The 26,149-nt window shown below is 37.6% G+C and overlaps 1 protein-coding gene across 6 annotated transcripts in view; it reads left to right on the top strand.

Moving 5' to 3' along the window:
- DCDC2 (doublecortin domain containing 2) overlaps positions 1 to 25,753 on the top strand; it is a 151,735-nt gene extending 125,982 nt beyond the window's left edge. For all 6 annotated transcript variants that reach the window (XM_045551884.1, XM_045551886.1, XM_045551883.1 and 3 more), the window contains 2 exons: positions 17,308 to 17,610; positions 20,873 to 25,753. In XM_045551884.1, the coding sequence (XP_045407840.1) occupies positions 17,308 to 17,610; positions 20,873 to 20,977 (408 nt within the window). In that variant the 3' untranslated portion in view covers positions 20,978 to 25,753. The remainder of the gene's footprint in view (positions 1 to 17,307; positions 17,611 to 20,872) is intronic.
- Positions 25,754 to 26,149: the final 396 nt, after the last annotated feature.

The raw sequence follows: 26,149 nt of genomic DNA, 5'->3' as shown, positions 1-26,149 counted from the left end.
ATCCATAAGAGGTATTTCTTTACTTGTAAGTTTGATGAGCATAAGGGGAGGAGAGTTGGGAGGGAGAATTGATCTCTGATAATACTGGCGCAGCCTTGGGTACATGTTTGCAGAGCTTGGTTTCATATTGGACTTGTGAGTGCTAGCTTATGAAAATGCAAGAATGCAAAGAGATACTGACAAACAGGTTGCTAAAGCCTGGGCAATATCAGCAAATTGATGTTGGCTTGAAAGAAAGAAAGTCAGATAGTGAAAGGTCAGAATTACTTTCTTCTTTGACTCTTCTGGTCATAGTGTTGAGGTTGTCTAGTACTTCATTTGATTGGTATGAGGTGCTTATAAAATAAGGTCTTAGAGCCATTCTCTCTGTGGTCTGGTGACCTTTGTCCTATATCCTAAGCAGCTGTGTTATCAATATGATGAAAAACTGAGTGTGGAGACATTAGTTTAAAGGCCATTAGCTGTATCACAGTAAGAACAACCTGAGGACATGCCCCAATGGTGATGTGAGTTAAACAGCAGCTACTGAGTGCCAGGCGCTGGACTAGGGATTTTTATCTCATATAATTGTGAAGACAACCCTGTAAGATAGGTCTTACCACTCCCATTTTATATTTATGAAAGATATAACTTGCCCAAGATTGAACCATTAAGTGGAGGAAGTAGGACTTAAGTGCAATCTGTCTCTCTAACGTCAAAGTAGAGGAGTGATCTGGGGGCAGAGTATTAAATGAAAAAACAAAAAGCTGATGATTAACTCAGGGAAGAAAAAAAATTCTTAAATAAGAAAGGAAATGTAGTAGTCATCATATACTACTTGACTCAGCTATGAAAGATATTTACATACACTCTCTCGTGTGCCATTAGCTAACTTCTTTGGACTGGTTTCCTATCATCTAAATGGTCTGTGTTGTAATATTAGTCAAAGAGCCTTGAAGAAGGGTGTGTGGGGGTGTATTTATGTGTAAATATCATGTACAAATTGGCCAAGTAATTTATTTATTTCTGAAAATCGGATTACGTTTTAGAAGTCAATCTCACGGCCTCTGTTGGAAGGTAGGTCTTCGTGGATCTCTTGTCTTTCTGCACATCTCGTGAGCAGAGGCACTGCAGGCCTTTGTTCTGGATTCCCTTTTCAAGGATGTTTGTATAGTGAGTGGCCGTGAAAGACAGAGCCCAACTTTGTCTTGAGCCATCACTCTCAACTGGAGGGGATTTTGCCTCCAAGGGGATATTTGGCAATTTCTGGGGCACTTTTGGTTGTCATAACTAGGGGAGTGCAGCTGGCATCTAGTGGGTAGTGGCCAGGGATGCTGCTAAATAACTTGTAATGCACATGACAATCCTCACAACAAAACATTATCCAGCCCAGAATGTCAGTGCTGAGATTGAGAAACCCTGCTCTGGGGCAAAGGCCCGGTTTGTTTATTGTCCAGTTTAATGAAGATGATGTCTCCCTATGATACAAAGGCTCAGGCAGGTTTATTACTTACTCATTGTAAAAGATTTGATGCCATTGAATTGTATGCTTAAGAGTGGTTAAAATGGTAAATTTTATGTAATGTGTATTTTACCACAATAAAAATATTTGAAAAAAATTTGGGTTCCCTAAGCTTGAGGCTCTTTCTCTGAATTACAAGCCACTGTGTGTACCACCTAGCCTTGCGTTGTCATTGTGGGGATGGGGCCTTGGGTGCTGATGCTGATATTCTGGCTACTGCTAATGCAGTGAGCAATAAAGTCCTTTGTCTCCAACCCAGTCTCATGTCTTCTGCCCGTATCCACCAAACTGTGGCAGGCTAACATGTTCTCTTGCTAGTAGGGTACAACTTCAGACCTTTCACAGTCCTTGATAGCCTCTACTGGTACCATCTAGCATGTGTGTTTCTATGTGTGCATGCAGATGTATTTGCAAGTGTGTATGTTAAGGAGCATTGAGAACTAATTCCAGCTAAGACTCTGAGCTCATTCCAAAGTCCAGACTCTTTTCATTAGTTAGAGACAAAGTAATGATGATGGACCTAGTGCTGCTTCCAAACCCATGAGGAAACTGAAGAATGTTCACATTTTTAAACGTATCTGGGGAGGCCAGAACAAATACCTTCTCCTAGGGGAGAATTTAGATCTAATAAGAAAAAAGTACTCTTTTAAAAATTACTTGTTTTTTGCATGCACATTCCAAATCCATCTGAGGTTGGCCATGAGCAGTGGAGCAAGTGCCTGATTAGCTAATACCTGTGATTACACCCTGACACTGATGACCCATGTGTCGACATGCTCCATTTATAAAATGATGCTTTTCTAAGCGAAGGAGTCAAGAAATGAGCCTGCTCCATTTTAGTTAAGTAAACAGCCCCTAGTAATTAAGGATCAGGCAAGAGAATCCACCATCTCAGAAACACAGGCAAATAACTATTAAAAAAACCAAATAAGCAATTGTATTTTGGATTTTGTTTCATTTGACAGAAGAGAGCAGAAGAGGAAAAGATAGTAACTTTAGAGTGGTTTTGGATTGTTTCATTGCTTTTCCCATCAGTTTGTAGGTGATTCTGAGTAGTAAAATAATGAGAATTGCAAAATGTTTTTATGCTAAGTAGTTCCATTAAATGGCATTTCAGCCAGCATCATGAACATTGGAGAAGTGAAATTTTTTTAATTGGAGGTCGTGATACATACCATTTTCTTATTTATTTTAAATTTGCTTTTTAATCAAAGTTATGCACATAATATTTTTAAAAGTTAACCAGTTAAACAAGGATTATGACAAAAATTGTAATCCCCTGTCCTACTCCTTCCAACCTCAATTCCTGTTCCCCAGAGGTAACTGATTTAAACTAATTTAGCAATTTCCCATGGAATGCAGTGCTACAGTTCTAAAACTACCCCCCATTTTAATACCTCTGAGGTGCTTGGTTCTTACAAGTGATGGCATGTCATAGTTTAATTGGCACTTAAAAAATCTTTTATTTTTAAAGGTACATAAAATAATAGCGACCCCTTTAATTGGCATCTCAAATTTAATAAAACAAATCTCTTGATTTTATTTTTCAAATTTACATATTATTTATTAGTTTTCTATGTAGTGACTATGGAAGATGATTATTTAGATGTCTTACCAAACCCTCCCCATCACCAAAAACAAGCTCACATACACACAAACAGACATGCCTTTCCCCTTCTTTTTTCTTTTCACTGTAATTTTATGATGTTTTTGGCTAAGTTAATATTCAATCTGTATGTTTTTCTCACTATGTAAGTATTATTCTTAAGTTCTCTAGTTACATTTCCTTTCTTGTGTAATTCTTTTTTCCTCCTCCCTAGGTTAGTACTTGCCTTTTTTTTTTTTTTTTTATTTGCTTTGTTTTCTTTGTATCTGCTCCCAAGTCATCTCCAAACTCTGCCAGAACTGTTAATCTCCTCTTGGTACATGCAGACACATCCAGGGATGGTGAAATCTTAATGTTATCTTTTTCTCAACCCTCCCACCCCAGCCACCTGTCTCAAGCTGGTGAGCTGTTCTCTAATCTGCTTTTCACAGTTATGCTAGTATTTTTCCTCACCATTATTTTGAGAACTGCCTTTTCTTCTCCGGTGGATGGATCCCCTATCTCTTGGATTCCACGTCTTCCTCTTTCTCAGTTACTGCTTCATTTTTTGTGGAACTCAACTCCAGTTGCCTCCAGAGAAAAGCTTCATGGGAGGCACATTTGTTTGAGTCTTTGCATGTCTGAAAATGTCTTTTTTTCTTTACTCAAATATAAGTATGCGTAGGTATAAAATTCTAGGTTCGATATAACACTTAGAATTTTGAGCATTGCTCAATTTTCCTTCCCATCCAGAATGGCAGTTGGAAATTTGGATGCCATTCTGTTTCTCATACATAACTCTTTTGCCCTCTCTGGAAGCTGGTAGACTTTTTTCTTTGTTCCTGGTGTCCTGAAAATTTCCTATTATGTGCCTTGGTATAGATCTTTTTGGTTTTTGGACTGGGTACTCAGTGGGCTTTTTTATTCTGAAAATGTTTGTTTTCAATTTGGAAAAAAAATTATAAATTATTTATTTGATAATTTCCTTCCCTACATTTCTCTACTCTCTTTTTGGAACTCCAGGTATTTGTATACAGGACCTCCTAGACTGATCCTGTAATTGCCTCTCCTAAAAATCCATCTCTGGATTTTTTTCCTACTTTTTTTCAACATTTTTAACTTCTTTCTTTAATAAAAAGCCTTAACTTTTTCTTCTATTGATTTTTTTCCTATTCATCATATTTTTAACTTATAAGAGCTCTTTTGTATTCTGTGAATGTTCCTTTTTATAGCATCCTATTCTTGCTTTATGAATGTGATATCTTCCTTATCTCACCAAGGATTGATGCTCTATTATTTTAAACTTTCTTTTCCTGCCCTATCTGTATTTCTTCTGAGTTTATTTTTTGGTTTCTTTGTTTTTTTCAATGTTTTGATTTCTGTCTCCATGTTAGAGGCTTTCCTTGGCTGTGTGGGTAGATTTTAGAGTGAGACATTAAGGAAACGCTGTGTGCATAGGCAGAGCTCATCAGGCAGGAAGAGTTCCACTGTAGGGTGATTGGTTTTGGCCATTTCATTGGCAGACGCTCTCCAATTTTTAGTATCTGTAAGTATTGCTATTTGGGCTGGTCTGTTTCCTTGGAGGGAGTCTTTCATTCTCTTGCCTGGGTGACATAAGCCTGGCTGTTAGCATTTTGAGATCTGACTATGGGAAGGGGGCTTGGGGACCTTGCCCTTGAGTCGAGATTTATTATCCTTGGTTCAGTACAGTGCCCTGTTCTCAGCTGTGCCTGAGTCCAATGTCCCTATAGTTCAACATCTCCAGAGAATATATCTCCTATATTTCTCAAGGAGAGGATTTTGGAGGGGTCTATTTGCTTTTTTTAAAGACTTTAAGCCAGTCTACCTGTTTCAGACACACCTGTCTATGCCCCTTATTTCAGAGACAGATGGTGCCTCCAACCCTGAGCCTTCTATAGGTTTTTAAGCATTCAGAGGCTTGCGTCTTGACTTCCCCTTGCTGCAGCCTCAGATTTTAGCTTCTCAGGTCTGCTGTCATTGGCCCCACATCCATTTGCTTTACTGTTTCCCAAGTTTTTCAGTTGTTATTTCCTTTTCAGTCTTCTGTGTCCTTATGTGTTTATCCATTTTTAAATTGCCTTTACTGAAACTTAGAGGGGCATCAGGAGGGAGCTAAGAAAAAGAAAACAACACATTTGCTCAATCTGCTGTATTTAACCAGAATTCACTTTCATACTAATCTGTCAGGGGGAAATTAAGCTGTCTTCATAGACTCTATACCAGGGATAGCAAATCGCAGCCTGTGACCAGATTCTCTGTAAGAGAATCTTCTTCAGCTGGCACAGGGTTACAGTATCTGAATCTCTTGAGTAGGCCATGTATTCTTCAGTTTACCACTGGCTGCAGCATACATTTCTGCTTATCTTCGGGGATCATTTGAGCGTGTGACTACTAGTCTACACTTTTAGACTATAATGCCATTTTAAAGAATCTGCAGCCTAGAGGCTATAGAAACAGGAGGTTTGAAATCCAAACACTGCCATTGTCATGGTTTTGTTCTCCGTGCCTGACTTGGTCTCATCACTGACTCTACCTGCCACTTATGGTGCATTGGCAGTCGCTTGCAGCTTCTCTTGGGAAAGGCAAGCAAGATGAAAGAGCTTATTTATATTACTTTTTTTATATACAGTAAACTACCCAGAAGGGTAAAGGAGGCTGCTTCCTTTGACCAGACCCCCAAATATACTTCAGTGAAATGTATTTACTAAATAGAGTTATAAAATGTTTAGAACTAGAGTGGAACCTGGTCCAAACTCCTTATTTTGCCATTGAAGAAACAAAGCCCCACAGTGGGGAAAGTCATTTTCCCCACAGCCTGTTTTGGGGGAGCAGGGGGAAGTCAGCATAGGAGTCCAGGGGGCCTGGCTTCCAGTTTGGTGATCTTAATGAATCATATTTGTGTCCAAATAATGGATCTAAGCATTGCACACAGCTGGAAGAGTTAGGATGAGAATAATCAGGGTTCTTGATCTCTCTGTGTATCATCAATAAGGTTTTTTTGTGCCATCATATTTGTAGATTTGTGTTCAATTGTTAGAAATAGTACTAAACATTAAAATATAGCCCTCAGGGATTTTTTTACATAAATGAAAGAAAATCAACATTTACTTCTAAAGTGAGAAAATTTAATGGGAATTTTTTTCTAATGATGACTAAATATTCTCATGACATCTAAATATAAATTTTCACTTTATTATATATTCTCATATGGTGTCACAGGAATTTGTGGGGCTTGAACGGGCCTAGTCAGCCAGCTTCCAGCAGGTATCTGGCCAAAGCATCACTCTACTTCTGTGCGTACAGGGTCATGTCTCTGAATATAACCACCCTTTTTGTAGGTCTTTGTGCCTTAAAACCACATCTAAACCTTTTTTTTTTTTCCTGTGAAAGTAAGCCTCTGAAAGCTGAAAACAAGATGTGATACTTTGCTATCATGAAAAATTGAAACTGATTATTTCAAAACACCTCATTCAACTTGGGTAGGACATGATTTTAGTTTCCATGGGAACAGAAATAAAAACTAGTGTGATAACTTCTGTACTTTCAACATCTATGCCTGAACTCTGCCATAAAATCCACAGACATTCCTTCTACCCACAAACTTAAACAAATCCACACACTTTCCCAAATTCAAAATGTAGCAAACGTTCCATGGAAAAAAACGGACATCTAAGGTAGTCTTCATTTTTGTTGGTTTTGATCTCTAATTTCTAAGTCTCTATTTCAGGGAGAGAGAACTGAGAGGTGAGAATGGGCAGGACGGCTGGGTGCCTAGATAAGGTAGCTTGACTAGAAGATTATAACTTTTGCTGTTGTTAGATAGCAAAGGTATTAAACATTAAAATATAACCCTCAGGAATTCTGATGTAAACATAGGAAATACCAACATTCACTTCTAACGGGGGCTGGGCACTAGCTGTGGTCTTTATTTAGACACCTCTCCCCATTTCTGATTTTTGGTGCTGCTGTTACTGTCAGAGGTGTGATGTGAGTTTAACGTGTAAGTGACTTGGGCAGCCCCATCTGTCTGTGGAAATACCTTCCAAGTAATTGATGCTTTCAATATTTTGTGCTTATTTCCATATGATTTCCATATCCCATCATTTTTCTCCTTACCACTCAAGAATCCCGAGTTAACCTTAGTAACTGCATGCATATTTTCTAGAAAACCTGAGTACTTAGGTTTCTCCTGAGCTGTCCCTGCTAGGATGTAGCCAGTGATAATAACTATCAGACCTTTTCTGTCTTGCCATACAAATCAACCATTTTCTCAGAATGTCAGTTGCAAAATAAATAGCAAGATATGCAACGGAGGCAAACTCAGTCAAAATGCACTCAAAATGCCAACACCAGTGTCATGTTGAGGGGAAAATCTGGTATAGCTTTTCTAATAACAAATATTAAGAGCAATTACTTATAATAAATAGTGTGCTTTTTAAAAGGTAAAAGCCCAGACTTTCTTATAAAAGCCTCTCTGTTTAAGGGGACATATTTTCTGTAATTGTACATATATGTGTAACATGTCCATTAATCTAGTTGCATTCTGGATGCATGCCAGAGAGGTTGTGAGGCTGGAATCATCTAAGTTTAAATGACTTCTGTGATCATTGTTATACCATTATGTACATCAGTTCAATGATTATTTTAAAGTATAATGAATGCCCCTTTTCAACTCCAATGAAACACAAGAATTGTGCTTTATATAGAGTATAGTATTACATAATTACTCATAGGCATGAGCTATTCCTGAAATTTCAGAGTGTATGTAGTCCTTGGAGAAATAATTTCTACTTGAAAACTTGTTCTCTTAAAATTTTAGTCACAAATTGACTGAAATTTGATGTAAATATCGGGGGAGAAGACTTTGAGCATAGGTAAAAATATCTTCCTGATTTATGGCTTTGGCAACGATGGGCTTCTTTTTTTATAACATGACTCTTAAACAGTGGCGTGGTGATGTGATTAGAATAAATCTTGTAGAACTGTCTTGATGGCCAAAAATCATTCTGTCAACAGTCAGTCCTGGTCCTTCCATTTTCTCCCAGCTTTCAGTGAATTGACTGGTAGTTTTTCAGATAAAAATGCAACCTTCATTTAAAGAGGCATTATTTCAAGGCATTATTACAATTAGAACTTTTAACCAAAAATGCTTTTTCTGAAGTGGCATATTTATGACCGTATTCTGTTACGTGTAGTTTAGAGCCCTACCACGCACAGTGTCATCTGGGGACCTGCAGCATCAGTCTCACCGGGGGATGTTAGAAACGCGGAGGCTCAGGACTCCTGACTCAGAATCTGCATTTAACAGGACCCCCAGGTGATGGGGAAGCACTAGCTTAGAAGACGCAAGGCTGAAAGTAACTATTTGCCATTAAATTGAATGCTTTCATTCTGTACATTCACTGTCTTGGGAAAATAGTTATTGTAATCCAGCTGTCAAAAAAGAATTCACATCCCTCTGGCACTACTTGTGGGATTTGGGCAAGTTTACCTGACTCCCTATGCTTCAGGTTTATTTTTTTTAATCAGCAAATTGAAATAATGATAATATTTTCTTCAAATAGTTGTGGTGAGGTCGGGTTAAATGTGAGCACGCCTGTGAGGTGTGCAGAGCGTAGTGCCAGGTACCTGCGGAGAGCAGGAGATACACGAGCCTCCTCGTCACTAACACTTCCCTAAGGCGCATGTCATACTGACTGTCACCTGTGGCAGACACATTTGTATCTTATTTAAGACAATGAATAACACTAATCTGTGATGATGGGAACAAAGATGGGCAAGAAAAATCCCTGACTTCAAGAAACTTCCAGAAGGCCTCCATCAAACCAAGCCTGCTATTTCTCCATTATTGCATGATCATTCCACATAGTTTGGGGGGCATGTACTTGATAGCAATTTATGTTCACTATTTTCATGTCCCACATAAATAGAGAATAGCTGCACCCTGTGATTAGAGTATACTAAAATAATCTTAATAAGCATTATGAGGGCCCAGGCAAGTTGTGACAGCTCCCTACCTGGAGCCAGGGTGGTTTCCGGGAGAAGGTGACTCTAATGATGCGGGAGGAAGAGCGCTATGGCTAACAGTCTCGCGGGCAGTGTGTGCAATGGTGTGGCATAGACAAGTGGTCAGGGATCTTCTCAGTTCCTTTCATGGAGGACTCTCCCCACTCCAGACTTCTGTCTGGGAAGGGCTGGGTTTGGCTCTCCTTCCCTGCTATAGCCAGCCAGCCCTCTGGCTTTTGTTGAGGAACCTGACTTCCCTATTCCTTTAAGGAAATAGGGGAGATAGGAGGGCGAGCAGGGCAGGAGAGAGGTAGAGAGAAGAATATGAATGTGAATGTCTGTAGCTTGGGAGGGAAGGTAGAACTTGGTGAGTGTAGCTTATTAGGGCTGCCATAACAAACTACCACAGACTGGGTGGCTTAAAACAACAAAAATTTATTTTCTCACAGTTCTGAAGGCTGAAAGTCTGAGATCTGAGATCAAGGTGTCAGCAGGGATGGCTTCCTCTGAGGCCTCTCTCCTTGGCTTGCAGACAGCCGTCTTCTCCCTGTGTCCTCACATGGTCATCCCTCTGAGCGTGTCTGTGTCCTCATCCCCTCTTCTTACAAGGACGCTCGTCATGGTGGATTAGGGCCCACCCTAATGACTTCATTTTAACTTAACTACCTCTTTAAAGACCCTCTCTCCAAATACATTCGCATTGGGAGGTACTGCGGGTTAGGACTTCAACATATGAGTAGGGGGAGTGCCATTCAGCCCAAAAAGTGAGGAAATGGGGTTTATCTCTGATTTGATGCTACTTAATAGATCAAAAGGATAATATTCAGGGAGTGGAGCCAGCTTTTAAAGTCTATGTCTGTAAAAAACATGATCAGCGATTGCTAGAGGGAGAAGCAGAGACCTGGAACCCAGCTCAGCCCAGCTAGTCCTCCTGCCTCATTGGTCCATTAGTCACATATTAGGGGTGAGCCTTGGCTAGGTGCCTGGTCACCATGGTAACCAGTTTTTAAACCACTGAGGGCCACTGTCCTTCAGTAGAAGCATATATATATACATATATATATATATGTGTGTGTGTGTGTATATATATATATATATACACACACATATATGTTTATATTTTTTCTTTTTAATGATGCTGATGAAAGATGTTGCCACCAACTGACCATATAACCCTTGGCAAGTTGGTTGACTTTTCCTCTGGCTCAGTCTCCCATTCTATATGATGGGGATAATCATGTCTGCTTACAGGTTGGGAAGATGAAACAAGAAACTATACATAAAAGTGTTTTGAGAAGCATAATATGTTACCTAAATGCTCTGCATTGTCATACCCATACCTGGCTACTGCCAACCTGTCACTCCAACCGAAGACAAAGTCACATGTTACTTAAGTGCTTGTGCTACTTTATGGAAGGCATCTTTGTTGAGTATCTCTTGTGGCACCTTTATATAATTTTTGAAAGTGGATAGCAGTTCAGAAACTTAAAAAGCTATTGGATGGTAAATTTGTTGTGTAAAATGCATGGGGAACTTGGAAGCAAAAAATAAACATAGTTAAGAGTGAGGATGGTTAGTCTATGTAAGTCAGATCTAACACTTTCAATAGATCGGAAGTTGCCAGAGTTGTTGCTAGTTCTGAGTTGTATGAGGGGTACCAGATTTTTCTTATAGTTTTTCTACAGTGAGAGAGGAGTGAAGGAGATTGAGGGAGTGTGCAACTTGCTCCTCCTTTGTCCCTTGTATTTTTTTTTATCCTAAAGAATGTCTGCTTCCCACCCTGGACACCCACCCTCATGTAGAAGGAGTGCTGTCCTTCTTTGCAGACCCTCGCCATGGTATGGATTTTATCTGTGTGTGTGTGTGTGTGTATGTGTGTGTGTGTATGTATGGGTATAAAACCCAGTGTTCCTTCTGGGAGTGATTTGATTGATGTATACACTGGAAACATCTTTAATAATTTAATGCTTGCTTCAAAGGAGATTACACCAAAAAGCACATTGCTTTTCATTTATTCATTACAGATCTGTCATAGCAGCATTCTTTTTTGGGGGGGGCCCTGAATTGTAGTGTCATTGTAATAATAAATTTTGTTCCAGACTCGGGATATTTTAATGGATTATAAACCTTTTAACTAATGTTATCGTCTTATTTAAATTGATCAAATTGCTATTCAGCACCAATAATCTTGCATTTCTTAAAGTTGCGCTAACCAGATGTGGCTTCATTTGATGACTACAAAAATACCTGTGCTGGGAAAGTCTAATAGAAATAATGGGATGAAAGCATAATACCGCTTGTTAGCAGTGCTGGTGATAATGGCTAAGAGAATAAGGCCTGCATTTAGGGCTGGATGTCTTCTTTCTTAAAAAGAGATTAGGGCACATACCAGCCCTTTGCATTAAAGGGAGAAAAAAAATGTATATGTATTTGGGAATCGAGGGTAAAGAAAGGGATAAGGCTGAGAAATACAAAACTAAAAACTAAAAAAAAGTTATCATTTTTCAATTTTTAGATGTAAATCTAGATGTCAAGAAAGAAATTGATTTTCCCACTTAGAAGTAGTCACCTTAATAGACTTTATTTATTTATTTATTTATTTATTTATTTGAGACAGAATCTTACTCTGTTGCCCAGGCTAGAGTGCCGTGGCATCAGCCTAGCTTACAGCAACCTCAAACTCCTGGGCTCAAGCAATCCTTCTGCCTCAGCCTCCCAAGTAGCTGGGACTACAGGCATGCACCACCATGCCTGGCTAATTTTTTTCTCTATATATTTTTGGCTGTCCAGATAATTTCTTTCTATTTTTAGTAGAGACGGGGTCTCGCTCTTGCTCAGGCTGGTCTCAAACTTCTGACCTCAAGCGATCCTCCTGCCTCGGCCTCCCAGAGTGCTAGGATTACAGACGTGAGCCACCATGCCCGGCCCTTAATAGACTTTAGCAAGCACTTATAATGTAATCTCAGAGAGGCAAGGACCATATCTGGATTCCTAAATGATTACAGTAAATTATGAGGGATTTTTGTTATTATTATTGTTTTTTAATTAAGAAATGCTATAAAACTTCTCTTTAAAACTCAAATCAAAGTTGCTCTGAATAGGCACAGTAAGGATGAAAACAATTTCTGTGAGAGTGCTTTATAATTATCCAATTTCCAGAGATAATTTAAAAAGAAATCTGCTCTTATTGGCCGTTCGTGTGGTGGTATTTCTGGGGTTGTATTAGGTATTATCACTGCTTTAGGTACGCTGCCTGGCAATCCATATAAGGTTCCCTCCTCAGCTCATACACAAAGTCTTTGATGGAAATCCAGAAATGTTTTGTTTTCAGGTCGGTAGTTCTTTAAACAGTGGAAGTCCTGTTGCCTACTGCAGAGGTCATATTTTCCGGCCATTGGAAGTGTCCCTACAATAGCGAATCAGTGAAGCATCAACTTCTTGTGTTATTTGTTCAAGGAAGGATATACCAGGACTTTGGGACAAGACCGCCTTTGGTTCACACGCTGGCCCTATTTGTCACCTGCCACATGACATTGGAAGTGTTGAGTGATTTCTCATTTTCCTTATTCGGGTAATGGGTATAAAAAAGCTGCCCAGAGGGCTACTGTGAGGGTTGCTGAAATGAGGAGCGTGTGAGTGTGAGTGTGAGCGTGTGGCTGGCACAGTGGGGTGCTCAGCATTTGCATGTCTGCATGCCCCTCCTTTCTTGCCTGTTGCTTTTCACCCACCAACACTGTTGACACGGCCTTGTAGAAGTCTCTGTTTACAGCCAGAACTCGTGAGGTTGGGCAGCAGCCTGCCACACCCCACCCTGAAGTGCCCCTTTCCTGACGCACGTCTTTCTGCTTCCCTCCTCATGCCACATGGTAATATGATGTGTTTACGAGTCTTTCCGGCCCACTGTGCCCTGCGCTCCTTGATGCCAGCACCTGTCTCTGGATGCCTGGCACCCAGAATACTGCCTAACACAGACAGGTGCCCCAGGCCAAGTTGCTGAAGTCATGATAACCGAGAGTCCCTGGAAGGTCTCTCTGGGTCTCACAGTGACCATCTCCCCCAGTTCCTGCAGAGTCCCCAGGAAGGACACTTGTCTCTGGGCCGGAGACCCCCAGGCTCTTTCCTCACCACTTCTGCCATGTTAGTGGGGAGCTACCCCAGAGTGTTTTCTCTGAGCCGCCCCCTCACAAGTGCCCTCTCTGTCAGCCCCTCCGCCTCCTGGCACAGGCTCCTTCCTGCACTCCCTAGAAGCCCTTGCTCTTCAGTGATGCAGAAATGTATGTAATCTTTGGCTCCGTTCATTTCCTCTGCTCTGCTTTATTTTGTTTTGTTTTCTTTCTTTTTGTGGTGAAATACACCTAATGTAAAATTTACCATCTTAACCATTTTTAAGTTACACTTCAGTGGTATTAAATTCATTCATCATGCTGTATAGCCACAACCACCATCCATCTCCATAACTCTATTCATCTTGTGAAACTGGAACGCTACATCTATCAAACAGTGACTCCTCATTCCCCCTCCCCCAGCTAGCGACCACCATTCTGCTTTCTGCCTCTATAATGTTGACTACTCCACATATCTCATGTAAGTGGAAGCATACAGTAGTTGTCTTTTTGTGACTGGCTCATTTCACTTACCATAATGGCTTCAAAGTTCATCCATTTTGTAACACGTTTAAGAATGTCCTTTTGTAAGGCTGCATAATATTCCATTGTGTGTATGTACCACATTTTACTTGAGTTGCTTCCACATTTTAGCTATTGTGAATAATGCTGCCATGAACTTGAGTGTATGAATATCTCTTCAAGACTCTGCTTTCACTTCTTTTTGGTATGTACTCAGAATTAGAATTGCTGGATCATATGGTAATTCTGTTTTTAATTTTTTGAGGAACTGCCTTACCGTTTTCTAGATGGCTGTACCATTTTACATTCCCACCAACAGTGCATAAGGGATCCAATTTCTCCACATTCTTATCAACACTTGTTATTTTCTTTTTTTTTTTTAATATTAGTAGTAGCCATGTTAATGGGTATAAGGTAGTATCTCCTTGTAGTTTTGATTTGCATTTCTGTAATGATTAGTGATGTTAAGCATCTTTTCAAATGCTTATTGGCCGTTTATGTATCTTCTGTGCAGAAATGTCTATTCAAGTCCTTTGCCTATTTTTGAATCAGTTTGTTTTGTTGTTGTTGTTGTTGAGTTTTAGGAGTTCTCTGTATATTCTAGATATCAATCCCTTATCAGATATATGATTTGCAAAAATTTTCTCCTATTCTGTGGGTTGCCTTTTTATTCTGTTGATATCTTTTGATGCACAAAATTTAAAATTTTTTTTCTTTCATTGCCTGGGTTTTTAGTGTTGTATCCAAGAACTGATGCCAAATCCAGTGTCATAAAGCTTTTGTCCTATGTTTCTAAGAGTCTTATAGTTTTAGGTCTTACATTTAGGTCTCTGATTCATTTGGAGTTAATTTTTGGCTGTAGTGTTAGGTAAGGGTCCCAACTTCATTCTTTTGCATGTGGGTATCTAGTTTTCTCTGCACCATTTGTTGAAAAGACTATCCTTTCTCTATAAAATGGTCTTGGTATACTTTTCACAATTTGACCATAAAAGTGAGGGTTTATTTCTGGAAACTCTGTTTTATTTCATTGGTCTATTTATCCGTCTTCATGCCAGTGCTGTACTTATTTTGATTACTGTAGCTTTGTAGTAAGCTTTGAAATCAAGAAGTGTGAGTCCTCTAGCTTTGTTCTTCTTTTTCAAAATTGTTTTGGTTATTCAGGGCCGCTTGAGATTCCATATGAATTTTGGGATGGGTTTTTCTATTTCTGCAGAATCACTGGGAATTTGATGGAGATTGTATTGAATCTGTAGATCACTTTGGGAAGTACAACATCTTGCCAGTATTAAGTATTCAAATCCATAGACATGGGATGTGTTTCCATTTATTTATGTCTTCTTTCATTTCTCTCAGCAGTGTCATGTAGTTTTCATTGTACCTGTCTTTCACCTCCTTGGTTAAGTGAATACCCAAGTATTTTATTGTGTTTGATGCTATTGTAAATGGAATTGTTTTTGTAATTTCCTTTTCAGATTTGTTCATTGTTAGCTTATAGAAATGCGGCTGATTTTCATGTATGATGTATCCTCCTCTGCTCTGTTTTTATGTGAAAATGCCTGCCCCTCTCTTGCCAAACTCTCCTCCCCTCATCACTGGGAGTGTGTGCCTCAGTCCCAGCTGTGCTTGTTCTCTTTGGAGACAGGGTGAGACAAGGGTCTGGTGGGGAGATGGGGAAATACTACTCTCTCCTTTAGAGATTGGAGACTTTTCTCACCCTTAGTCATTTAGGTATCATACATTAAAGACCAGAAATCCTTGCCAAGCATTGTGGGTTACATTTTATAAATCTTTTGCCTTTTTTTAAAGCACCATCTAGCAGATCCATCCCTCTCCCACTCTGAGTTTCCATCCAGCATTCTACCTTCCTAAGGGCCTCACCCTGTGTGACATGCTTAGAAATAGCTAGGACTCTCCACTACTTGACATTAGCATTGGAATGAAAATTTGAACAGCTCAGCCTGCTGTGTTACTTAATCTACATGATGACAAGCACTATGGTTTTTGCAATGCCTTAAGAACAACTAGTTTTTACCTTCATTTTTAAAGTGTATCTTTGGTATCATATAATTAAATTTGGGACTTTATTTTTGACAGAATATAAGAATTCACAGTTCCAACCCTTTATTCTTCAAAATAATGTTGTGTGGAATTTTATTCTAAACTTTTAGTCTACTCCCTTTCATTTTCTTCCTTCTTTGCTCCCCAAACTGAAAGCATTTTGTTAACTTTTATTAGACAATACTAACGATCCCATAGCAGTTGTTCGGTCAGTTAGAAGAGAATGGGCTTCCAGAGCTGGAAGGGAGGTCAGGGCTAATTGAGTCCCAAACCCTCCTTTTACAGAGGCTGGAGGATTGAGTGACCTGTCCAATGTCGGGTAGCTAGAAAGAGACGGTCTGGGATCCTAACATAGAACAAATCTTGTATTCTTTCTATCCTAACATTTTAAAAAACTTATTTTATTGATGGCTGTGAAGAAATATGGTAGCTCCAGGAAAGAATGTATCCTAGCTGGGCATAGTGACTTGTGCCTGTAGTCCCAGCTACTCAGGAGGCTGAAGTGGGAAGATTGCTTGAGCCCAGGAGTTCAAATCCCAGTTGCTGAAGTCATGGCTCTCCACTAAAAAATTTAAAGAAAGAATGTAGCATAACAAATGGGAAGGGATTTCAGTGTTTTTTAGGATCTGTGTTGTGCCAGTTGCTTGGCACTTTATATAACTTTATGCGTTTAATCCCCATGGAAATTTTATTATATTCTTATTTTATAATGGGGAATCTGAAACTCACAGAAGTAAGGTAGCAGCCAGTAAGAACCTGGCTAGGACTTGAACCTGGGTCTTTCTCCAAAATCTTGGCTCTGGAACTCAGAGCTCAGGTTCCTGTTCTCTTTTAAAGCAGATTCGTGTGTATCCAAATAACAGTAAAATGCTTAATTAGAGTTTATAAAATACTTTAGCATTTATTATTTTTATGGAGAAGACTTATAGTTTCTTGGCCTTGCATCTGCATGACAATTGATTTTTATATTTAGAGAAAAGCCTTCAACTCCTTTAGACATTGTGTGGAAGCTGTCTACATTCCATGTCAGAAAATCTGAGTTCATATGCTGGTGCCATCACCCTCACCCATAGCACTTAGGATGATAATCTTTCCACAAAGAACTTCTTTTACCTCCTCCTCTGGTCCAGACGTTACACAAGACAGTAGCCAATGACTCTGCAGTTTAGTTTCCTTGATTCTGGAGTCACATGCTTAGTTCAAATTCTGGCTCTTCCATTGGGACTTTGGGCTAGCTACTTGGCTCTCTCTGACTTAGTTTTCTCATCTGTAAAATGGGAATGATACCAGCCTCACAGGAGTTGTGGGGATTAAGTGAGAAAATACTTATGAAGTGTGGCATATGGTAGGTACTCAGTAAACATAAGCACATTATATACCATGAAATACTATGCAAATATAAGGACATTTTACTTGACTATAATATAATAATTATTACATTGCTATGATGTGCAGTGGAAAATCTCTGTTATACTTTTTACTTTTATCCATTATTCCCTTTGGTCCATCAGAGGCCAGCAGAAATAGTAGATGAAGAAGAAGATGGAGAGAAAGCAAACAAGGATGCAGAACAGAAAGAAGACTTTTCAGGAATGAATGGTGACATTGAAGAGGAAGGAGGTGGGGAGGATGCAGATGCCCCTGAGCAAGTTGAGGAGATCCTGGACCACAGTGAGGAGCAGGCAGCTCCCGCGCGTGTGAATGTTGGCACTGATGAAGAAAATGGGGAGGAACTGGACCAGGTCCATAATGAGCTTCAGCCAGCAGTGGAGGAGGAAAGGAAGTCTCAAGGAGCTGGCAACGAACAAGATGAGGTATTTCTGTTGCTTTTGTGTGCATGCATGAATGTGTGTGTGTGTGCATGCGCATGTGCATGCGTGCGCTTAGGGAATTATTTAAGAACTTAGAACTTGCATTGAAACTACTTATGGTTGAGTAGGAGAGATCCAATACCATTTAATTCATTTCATTTACTATCAATACTAACTTTAATCAGTTAACAAGTACTGCCGTCTACCTATCTGATAGTCCATATGTCTGTCCTGCTGTCCGTACATTTCTCCATTCATCCATCCATCCATCTATCCCTCTCCTACCTCATTTTACAAAAAATCTACAGAGCCTTCTAAGAACATACATAATAAAAGCAAGCAATATAAAAAATGAAAATAAGCTAAGACTGGAGGAGATACAAACCAGAAAAGAATATCGAGACCAGTGAGACCTAGACATGAGCTGAAGACCACCATTTTATTATGGGTGACTTCTTTGTTTTCTAGAAGTATTAAAGTCTAGTTTGTTTGGTCTACCTTAAATGGATTAATTGAATTAAGTGCTCAACATGCCAAGTACTTGATAATATATAGTTGTATATATTATACAGAGAGGATAAAGAAATATATGGTGGAGGAAAAAATGAACAAAGAAAGAAATATGTAGTAAAGCCTCTCTTTCTAGCCTGTTCTCTGGCCCTGGAGCCAGATACTCTCAAGTCCTGGTGTTCTTCCATGGGACAGATGTCCCATAGGATAGGTTAATTTCCATGGTGGTGAATATGACCTGGTTGCTACTAGGCTCAAGTGTGCTGCACACATTCTCACCATCTGCTGTTGCCTCCCTTCTTGTCCACCCAGCAGATCAAAGTCCACCTCCCTCAAGGCTATACCCTCTTCATGGGCCGTGGTCTACTTATATTTCTGATATTCACTTTGATGATTGGGGTCATCTTGATTATTTTTTATTGACCTGTTTTATCTTGCTTAGGGAGAGCAAATTTAGCAATGGCAGAATGCAAAATGTTCTTGTGGCCAGGTTTCAATAACAGTACAAAGTTACCTGTAATCCACTGTGTGGCTTACACAAAACATTCTTAACATCTAAATGAAAGCACTCAGCATGTCTCTCATTTCATCTTTTCTCAAGGTGAGATAATCACAGTCCTCTTCTATAAGAAATTCCCCATATGTAGTTCTACATAGTCCTCAGTGTCATTTATATGGCAACTGCGATAGTAGGTTTCATAAAACTGTTTGTTGTAGTAGCCTTTGATGAAAGCTTACAGCATGAAATCAAAGTGTAATTGTATGTGGGACTAGATAGTAAGATCTAAGTACAAATTTTTCCAACGGTCTACCTTAATTCAATGTATGCCCTAAATAGATTCTGCAGAAATGAATGGTTACCTGTCCTTCCATCTTTCATCAATATATCTTTTAAAAATAATCCTGTTATTTGTAACAACATAGATGAACCTGGAGGACATTATGTTATGTGAAATAAGTCAGGCACAGAAAGACAAGTACCTCATGATCTCACTTATGTCTGGAATCTAAAAAAGTTGAACTCATAGAAGCAGAAAGTAGAAGGGTGGTGTGAGCAGGGGCTGGGAGTAAGGGTTGGAAAGATGTTGGTCAAAGGATACAAAGTTTCATTTATTAATAGACAGGAAGAATAAATTCAAGAGATCTATTTAACAACATGGTGACTATAGTTAATGACAATGTATTATATTCTTGAAAATTGCTAGGAAAGTAGATTTTAAGTGTTTTTACCACAAAGATGATAAATATATGAGGTAACATGTATGTTAGATTTGGCCATTCCACAATGTATACATATTTCAGAACATCATGTTTTACATCATAAATATATACAATTTTTGTCAAATAAATATTTTTAAAAAGGAAAAATAGGGGGTTTTGATAGGAATTGGGTATCCATCAATATAAAGGTTATATAATTTGGCAAGAGCCTGAAGTATAGGTGTTTGTGGTATGTAATGAGGGTGAATCCAAATTCTTGGGAACTCAGATGAGCAAGTACCTGATTTGTGACTAGTTAGGGATTTTAAGGACTATAAAAATGCCTAAGACAGAGAAGTTACTCACAAAAAGATTTAATCTTACTTGATTCAGCTCTTTCTTATAATGATGATATCTTTTCTCTCCATTCTCCCTAATGTATCAGTATAGGTATTCTTTAAGCATACCAAATATGTGAAAAAGCAAAGTTATATGAATTATAAGTTAGAAATTAATAATTAACTTTTACATAAAGATTTTTTTTACTGATAAAATGACTAAAAATTCAGTTTACCACGTAGCATTTTGTTTCATGTAACAGTTCTTGTGCAAAGTGAGATATGATTATAGGAAATCAGCAGGGAATATGGACAAATGCACAGTAAGCAACTGACATTTATTGAAATTGAGCTTGTATTATGTATTAATATAAGATACTGTTTGAGACATTTCACAAGGTAACAACATAAAATAAGACATAGCCCCAGTAATTTTTTTTTTTTTTTAGAGCATAAATTATGGCCTGTGGGATTTGGGGCATCTGGAGCTGCTCTTGTTGTCTCCCAGACTGGTGGCCCTTGTGGGGGCTGTGGAGCCTCCAAGATTTCATAAAGCAGAGTTTGCAAAGCAGCTAGTTCTAACTCCCTCAGTTTTCAGTGGAGTGGGGGAAAGACGAGTTGTACATGATAATGACATAGGAGAAATCCAAGTGGGAGGAGTGATAGTTGCTGTTGAAGAAATGCTGCCTCCGCTTTTGATTTTCTGTCATGCTCCTCTCTATTTGATACTTGATGGTGCGCGGTACTGGATTCACAATGAATTTGTGAGTTCTAGGAGAAAATGAAAATTAGGACAGCACCAGGGATGGGGCTGGATTAATGTGGCATGAGGGTAGAACTGCTGCATTTTTCTCTTCCCTTGTCTCGGAAAAATGCTAAAGTGAAAAGCATAAATATGCTATTGAAAAGAAAAGCTCAAAGGGAAATAAAGAAAAAGAAAATGAGAAAAATAAAGCTTGCAGCATATGAAATGAGTCTGTGCCTTTAAAGCACAGAGCGGATTATTGTCTCCAAAAGGGCTTTTGTAAGGAAGGTGTTCAGAACGGTGTATCCACTGGGTAATGATAAACGAAAAAACAATGAGAACCCCCAAAACTGTTTTTAGTTGAATATTTAGATGATGAAATAGAATATTCAGTAATTTGTTTCTTTGTAAATGTTATTGCCTTTGTAAACCAAAGAACTGAGTATCTTTGTTTTGATCTATTTTCCTCCAGGCTGAATTAGATCCTGAAAGACCAGCAAGGCCAGAAGTAAAAATTACTAGTCCACAAGAAAATGAAAACAACGAACAAAACAAGGACTATGCTGTTGTGGCATAGATGAGTTTTAAAAAGAGAATATATGGATTGTAAGAAAAATTAAGGGTGGCAATACTTGAATAATAAGCGCATAGTTATTGCTAAACATAATGTGACACTATGGTTGAATACTACCTACTGAATTTTAACATTAGAAGCCTAATGGAAAGACTCTATTAACTTTTAGTAGCTACTGAAGGAGAATAACTTATTTTTATGGCACAGTTTTTGAAAGTCATATAGAGAAATTAAATAAGAGAGACAGCGTAGAATTTTCACTGGAAGACAATTGGCCGCTTGTCTTTGTAAGGGATCAAAAAAAATAGGATCACTCCTATTGTATACTTTATTATAAATTTAGAAGTGAGATTATTAGATAGCAGCTTATTCTAAAGCACTTATCCAAGAAGGCAGAGAATTTTAAAGAATTGGTAATAGGAAAATATGTACTACTTTCTTTCTTAAAGCAATACATTCTTGAATGAACAAATTACAGTTTAATTTCAGAGATAATTTGGTGATGGCAATAGATTGGAATGTTTCCATGACTTGTTGGCATGCCTTTCTTTATTCCTCCTTAGCCAAAATATACCTTAGCTGAACTAAAAAGACAATGCAAGGGTGGTCATTTTGGTAGGAGGAAGCATTCATTCAGGGTGTTAGTGACTAGTATTTCATGCCCTCCCTTAAGTGCTTTTAGGTTTCAGTGCTTGTGGCTGTGGTGGCTCATACTCAGGAAAGAATCGTAAGGGAGTACCCAGTTATGTTACCAAGCCTGGCTGCATGATTTGCAAACACTGGAAATCCTATGGATTTTCACTGATCCAGTTGACCTTTACCAATACTATCCCTCTCTTCTCCCTCATGTTATTATATTAGAAAACTCCATATTGGTTATTCCAAAGAGTGTATTCTTCCCAAATAGTTTTTTTTTTTTTTTTTTTTTTTTACAAAAAATAAGACAGTGTAATAGGAAAAAAGAGTAGGCTATATGAAGGGTTGGTGACTGCTCAATTTCACTTGCTTTTAGCCTTATTTCTGTTAAGACTTTCTTACGGTATTTTTGCCCCTAAGGTTGTCAACAAATATTTATTTTTCCTAGTTGGATATATTTAGACTTTCAAGCAAATTCTTTTCTATATAATTAGAAGCCATCCGATAGAAAGAAATTGTTGAAAAAACTTTAAAAATTGTCATAATGAAACCAGTTCCTGATTCCAGTTTTGCAGACTGATGAAATTATAGTTGCCTTGTGAGGTGTGTATGGGGGAAGAATGTAATTGCATTAGTTTTTTGGATTCTTAAGAGATGATGCTATTCTTCCTAAAACACAGAAGTAATGTATTTTTCTCATATTAAAGAATATATTTTTAATTATGTAGAGTTGTAAATTTGAAAATCTAACTTCTAGTGCTTTCATAGAGTTCATTATGAATCATAAATTTAAGATTTTCCCCTCCAGGTTTCATAACCAAGCATTTAGAATCAAAATAATTGGTAGTTATGTAAAGCACTTAATAATACTGCAGAAAATAGATGCATTGTTTTTCCTAAGAGCTATTTTGGTATTTTCCACAAATAGGAAGTATAAGCAGAGATTATAATGTAACAGTATTTGAAAGAGATAATGACACAAGGATATAGTAATCTGGGAGAATGAATTATAAAATGGGTACTATATTTCTGGTGTAAAAGCTAGATTGTGCTTTCTACTAGTAGGCTTACTCTTTCAAATGCTGGACTACACCGTGGACTACAAGCAAGTCTTGTGTTGTTAGGGAAATAGACCCACTGGGTTTTTAATAAATTCACACACTATTCCTGGGTCTGGGGTCAATGATTTTAGATAGCTTATAAAAATAAGGGATTAAATGTAAGAAATTCTAACTAATTATCAAGGTGATTCTTTCTCTTTTCTTTCTTCAATGAAGAGTTTCTCTTTCTCTTGTTCTTCTTTCATAAAGATATTTCTCCTGTTTTTCCTTCTGTCCTTTTCTTCACTATATTATAAAGCTTTAGTTAGGTTTTAGGGAACTCCTTAGCATCATTTTAATGAAGCACAACACTGATATTTTACATGAAAATGACATTTGGTATTTTAAGCATACTTCAAGAAGGTAATAGGCCACAATCACTACAAGCAAAAAATTAAAAAAATGGGGACATAGTCTTCTCTTATGTGTACCTATTTTAACATCTGTTGACAAGATATAATTGTGATCTACCTTGAGGGGATGAGTAACAACTTATCATTTTAAAACACTTTGCATACATACCTTACTAAAAAAAAAAAAAAAGAAACATGTCATCTAACCCAGGAAGAAATTCTCAGAGAATTAAAATTGTGGGCAACAATTTGGAGATGACTTTAGCATAACTGCTGAAAGTTCATTTACCTCACAATTGTGTCAGTTTTCTCTGTGGGGAATGGTAGTCTCCATGGCAGACTAGCTCCTCAAATTATGCGAGACTTACTGACAGATCTGGGGCCATTTATGTGAGCGGATGGAAGAGGTCTGGCATAGGCTTCATGTATCATTTTCTAGAGAGAAGATGCTATGAAAAACTTACGTTGCCTTTATGAGATAACCAGTATAATGCTTTGAGATGTTCATTCTTTGTGATGCTGAATACATAGATTTCATAGTTTTAATTTTATGAAACTACTTTATTAAACTTAACTGGATTTTAAGACACTTGTAAACAACTGGTTTGTTAGTGAAATTGGAACATTAGGAGTTTTGCAGAGCAAATAAAGAAGACTTTGATTGAAGTCATTTTCAGGCTAAGGATGTTTTACCTGACTAAGCTTCTGTTAAAATAACTATTGAGGGCCCATTGACATCTCGTTATAAAATAAGGTAATATAACCATAAGATATCTTTCTACTCATTATTTTTTTCTATGGCCCTAGGATGACTTTTTATTTATTAAGCTTTTTCTCTTATGTCTTTTGGGGAATATTAGAATGCCAGACTCTGAGGAAGGGTATGATACTATTGTGCCTCCTGTTTTATTCTGAAAGTGTTAATTCTTGCTGTGGTGGGTGAAGACAGAACCATCCCATGTATATGTGGCTGAGAATCAGTCAGATATCTCTGCAGGCTGACAATTGTGAAGTCATACTAATATGAAATTATGCTAACTCTTCTAGTTTATATCTCATAAACTACCATCCTCAAAATTTTCATTAAATGACCTACCTTATACACAAAGGGTGAAGTTCATTCACCTAGAAAAAAAATCTGTGTATTTACAATTGTGAGGGGTGTTTGTTTTTTTGCTCAAGTAGCAAAAGCAAAGTTTAAAAAGTAGATTAATTGCTAACAGCACCACCTGTGAACTGTTGCCAATCTGAACAGAAATATATAGATGCAGATATAGATATCAAATACTTATACAGATGCACTCACACACTTTAAGACATTAAAGAGGCCTCCTCAGACACAGCGTTATTAATAAAATAAGGCTCTTTTGGGTGAAGTTGAGAGAAGCAATGTGTAAAAATGTGAGAGGAAATGCTAAGAAGTGGTATATCATGGTGCTTTAAATCTTGGTTCCCTAAGACTTCAAGAGATTTAAAATTCTTCTCCAAGTAAGAAAGCTACCAGCATTTTAATGAAAAATTTATTCTAGGGAGGGGTGTTAGACAAATTTGCTTGTAAAAATGTGATATATCACATCAAAAAACAAAACAAAACAAAAAACCAAGACACATATATCTTATTTTCCTGAAGTAACTGCAGAGTATAGTTCTTTGTCATCAGCCTTAAGTACTATATACTTCAGGTGCAGAATATTTCATACCAGTGCCGCCTCTGTCAAAAGGTTATTACTATTTGTGAATGTGTGTGTGTGATTTACATGAATGTAGCAAGGACTCTTTTTGGTACCAGTTAGCTAGGTGCATTACAAATAGAATGAAAGACTGGCTTATTGTTCCACTAGTTTATATAATGTTTAGGTTCAGTGCAGAAGCATTTTGGCACTCTTGCATGAATGAATGTAATGTCCTCCTGGAATGGAATCGTTTTTTTAAGGTTAGTCGGTTTTTCTAAGATAATGAACACATACAGTTCTTTGTTATTAATTATCATTTTTTATAAATGCCATAGGATTTTTTATTTTCAAGAAATGTTCTTGGATGTAGATAGGTCTGATTTTTATTCTCCCCACTTGAAATGTGTGTGTTTTCTCCCATGACGTTTGGGTGACATGGATGGAGAATGAGTGTTCCCTTATGTTGATAAGGAAAAACTATGTTTTGGATGAGGCATAACATCCTGTTGGAGACAGGGAATTTGGAAAGAATTTATAAAGTCTGAATAACCATAAAGCATTTATAAAATCAGGAGGTAACAATTGGAGCTCCATTGACTTAAGCCAACAATGACTTAGCTTTAATCTATGACTGGGACCAAATGAATTCTCTGTAGTTTCATCAGCTCAAACCATATAGTTTAACGGCGTGTTGCAGTTATTGTCACAAAAGCAATGATGTGGAAATAGAGAATGATTGTAGTCAATCTTAGCCTATATTTTTCTTCAATGTTTTTTGTCCTAAATTTTTAATATATACAGTGCTAATGGGGGATTATTGGTGTTGTAAGTAAAGATTAAATTGAACTCATTGTTTTTATATGATTTACTGTGTATAGAATGTTTCTTTGTTAGGAAAATTATTTTTGTTTTGATCTAATTATTAGAAATTAGATTTTTACTTCTGTATTAGTGTACACTCTAAAATGCAAAAGTTTCTCTTTTGAGTAAAAAGATCTACATTTTATACAATTAAAATGTGTTTGGATGGTGTATTGCTTGTTCGTTGTGTTGCTAATATTTCATATACTAATTCTTTTCATGTCATTTTTCCACAAACACAATAGAAACATTTTGATCTAAACCATGTAGAAATTCAACACATTAAAAGGTACTTCTCTTTCTATTTGGTATGGATATTACACTTTATTATGTAAAGAAATTTTTTTTCACAGTTTTATATGGATGTTGCTTATTTGATAAAAATTTTAGGTATATCTTAAAAAAATCATTTTTTTTCTTTTATGGAAGAGTTTTATAGAAACACAGGTCCAGAATTTTTATGATAAACAAAGGTATCTTTAAAAACAGAATAGGTTACACACATTTTGTGCACATATATCCAAAGGAATAAATTTACAATTTTACAAAGAG

The sequence above is a fragment of the Lemur catta genome, chromosome 5 (genome assembly GCF_020740605.2).
Source record: "Lemur catta isolate mLemCat1 chromosome 5, mLemCat1.pri, whole genome shotgun sequence".
Classification (NCBI taxonomy): Eukaryota; Metazoa; Chordata; class Mammalia; order Primates; family Lemuridae; genus Lemur; species Lemur catta.
The sequence above is the reverse complement of the archived record's forward strand: the minus strand, read 5'-3'. Positions and strand labels throughout refer to the sequence as shown.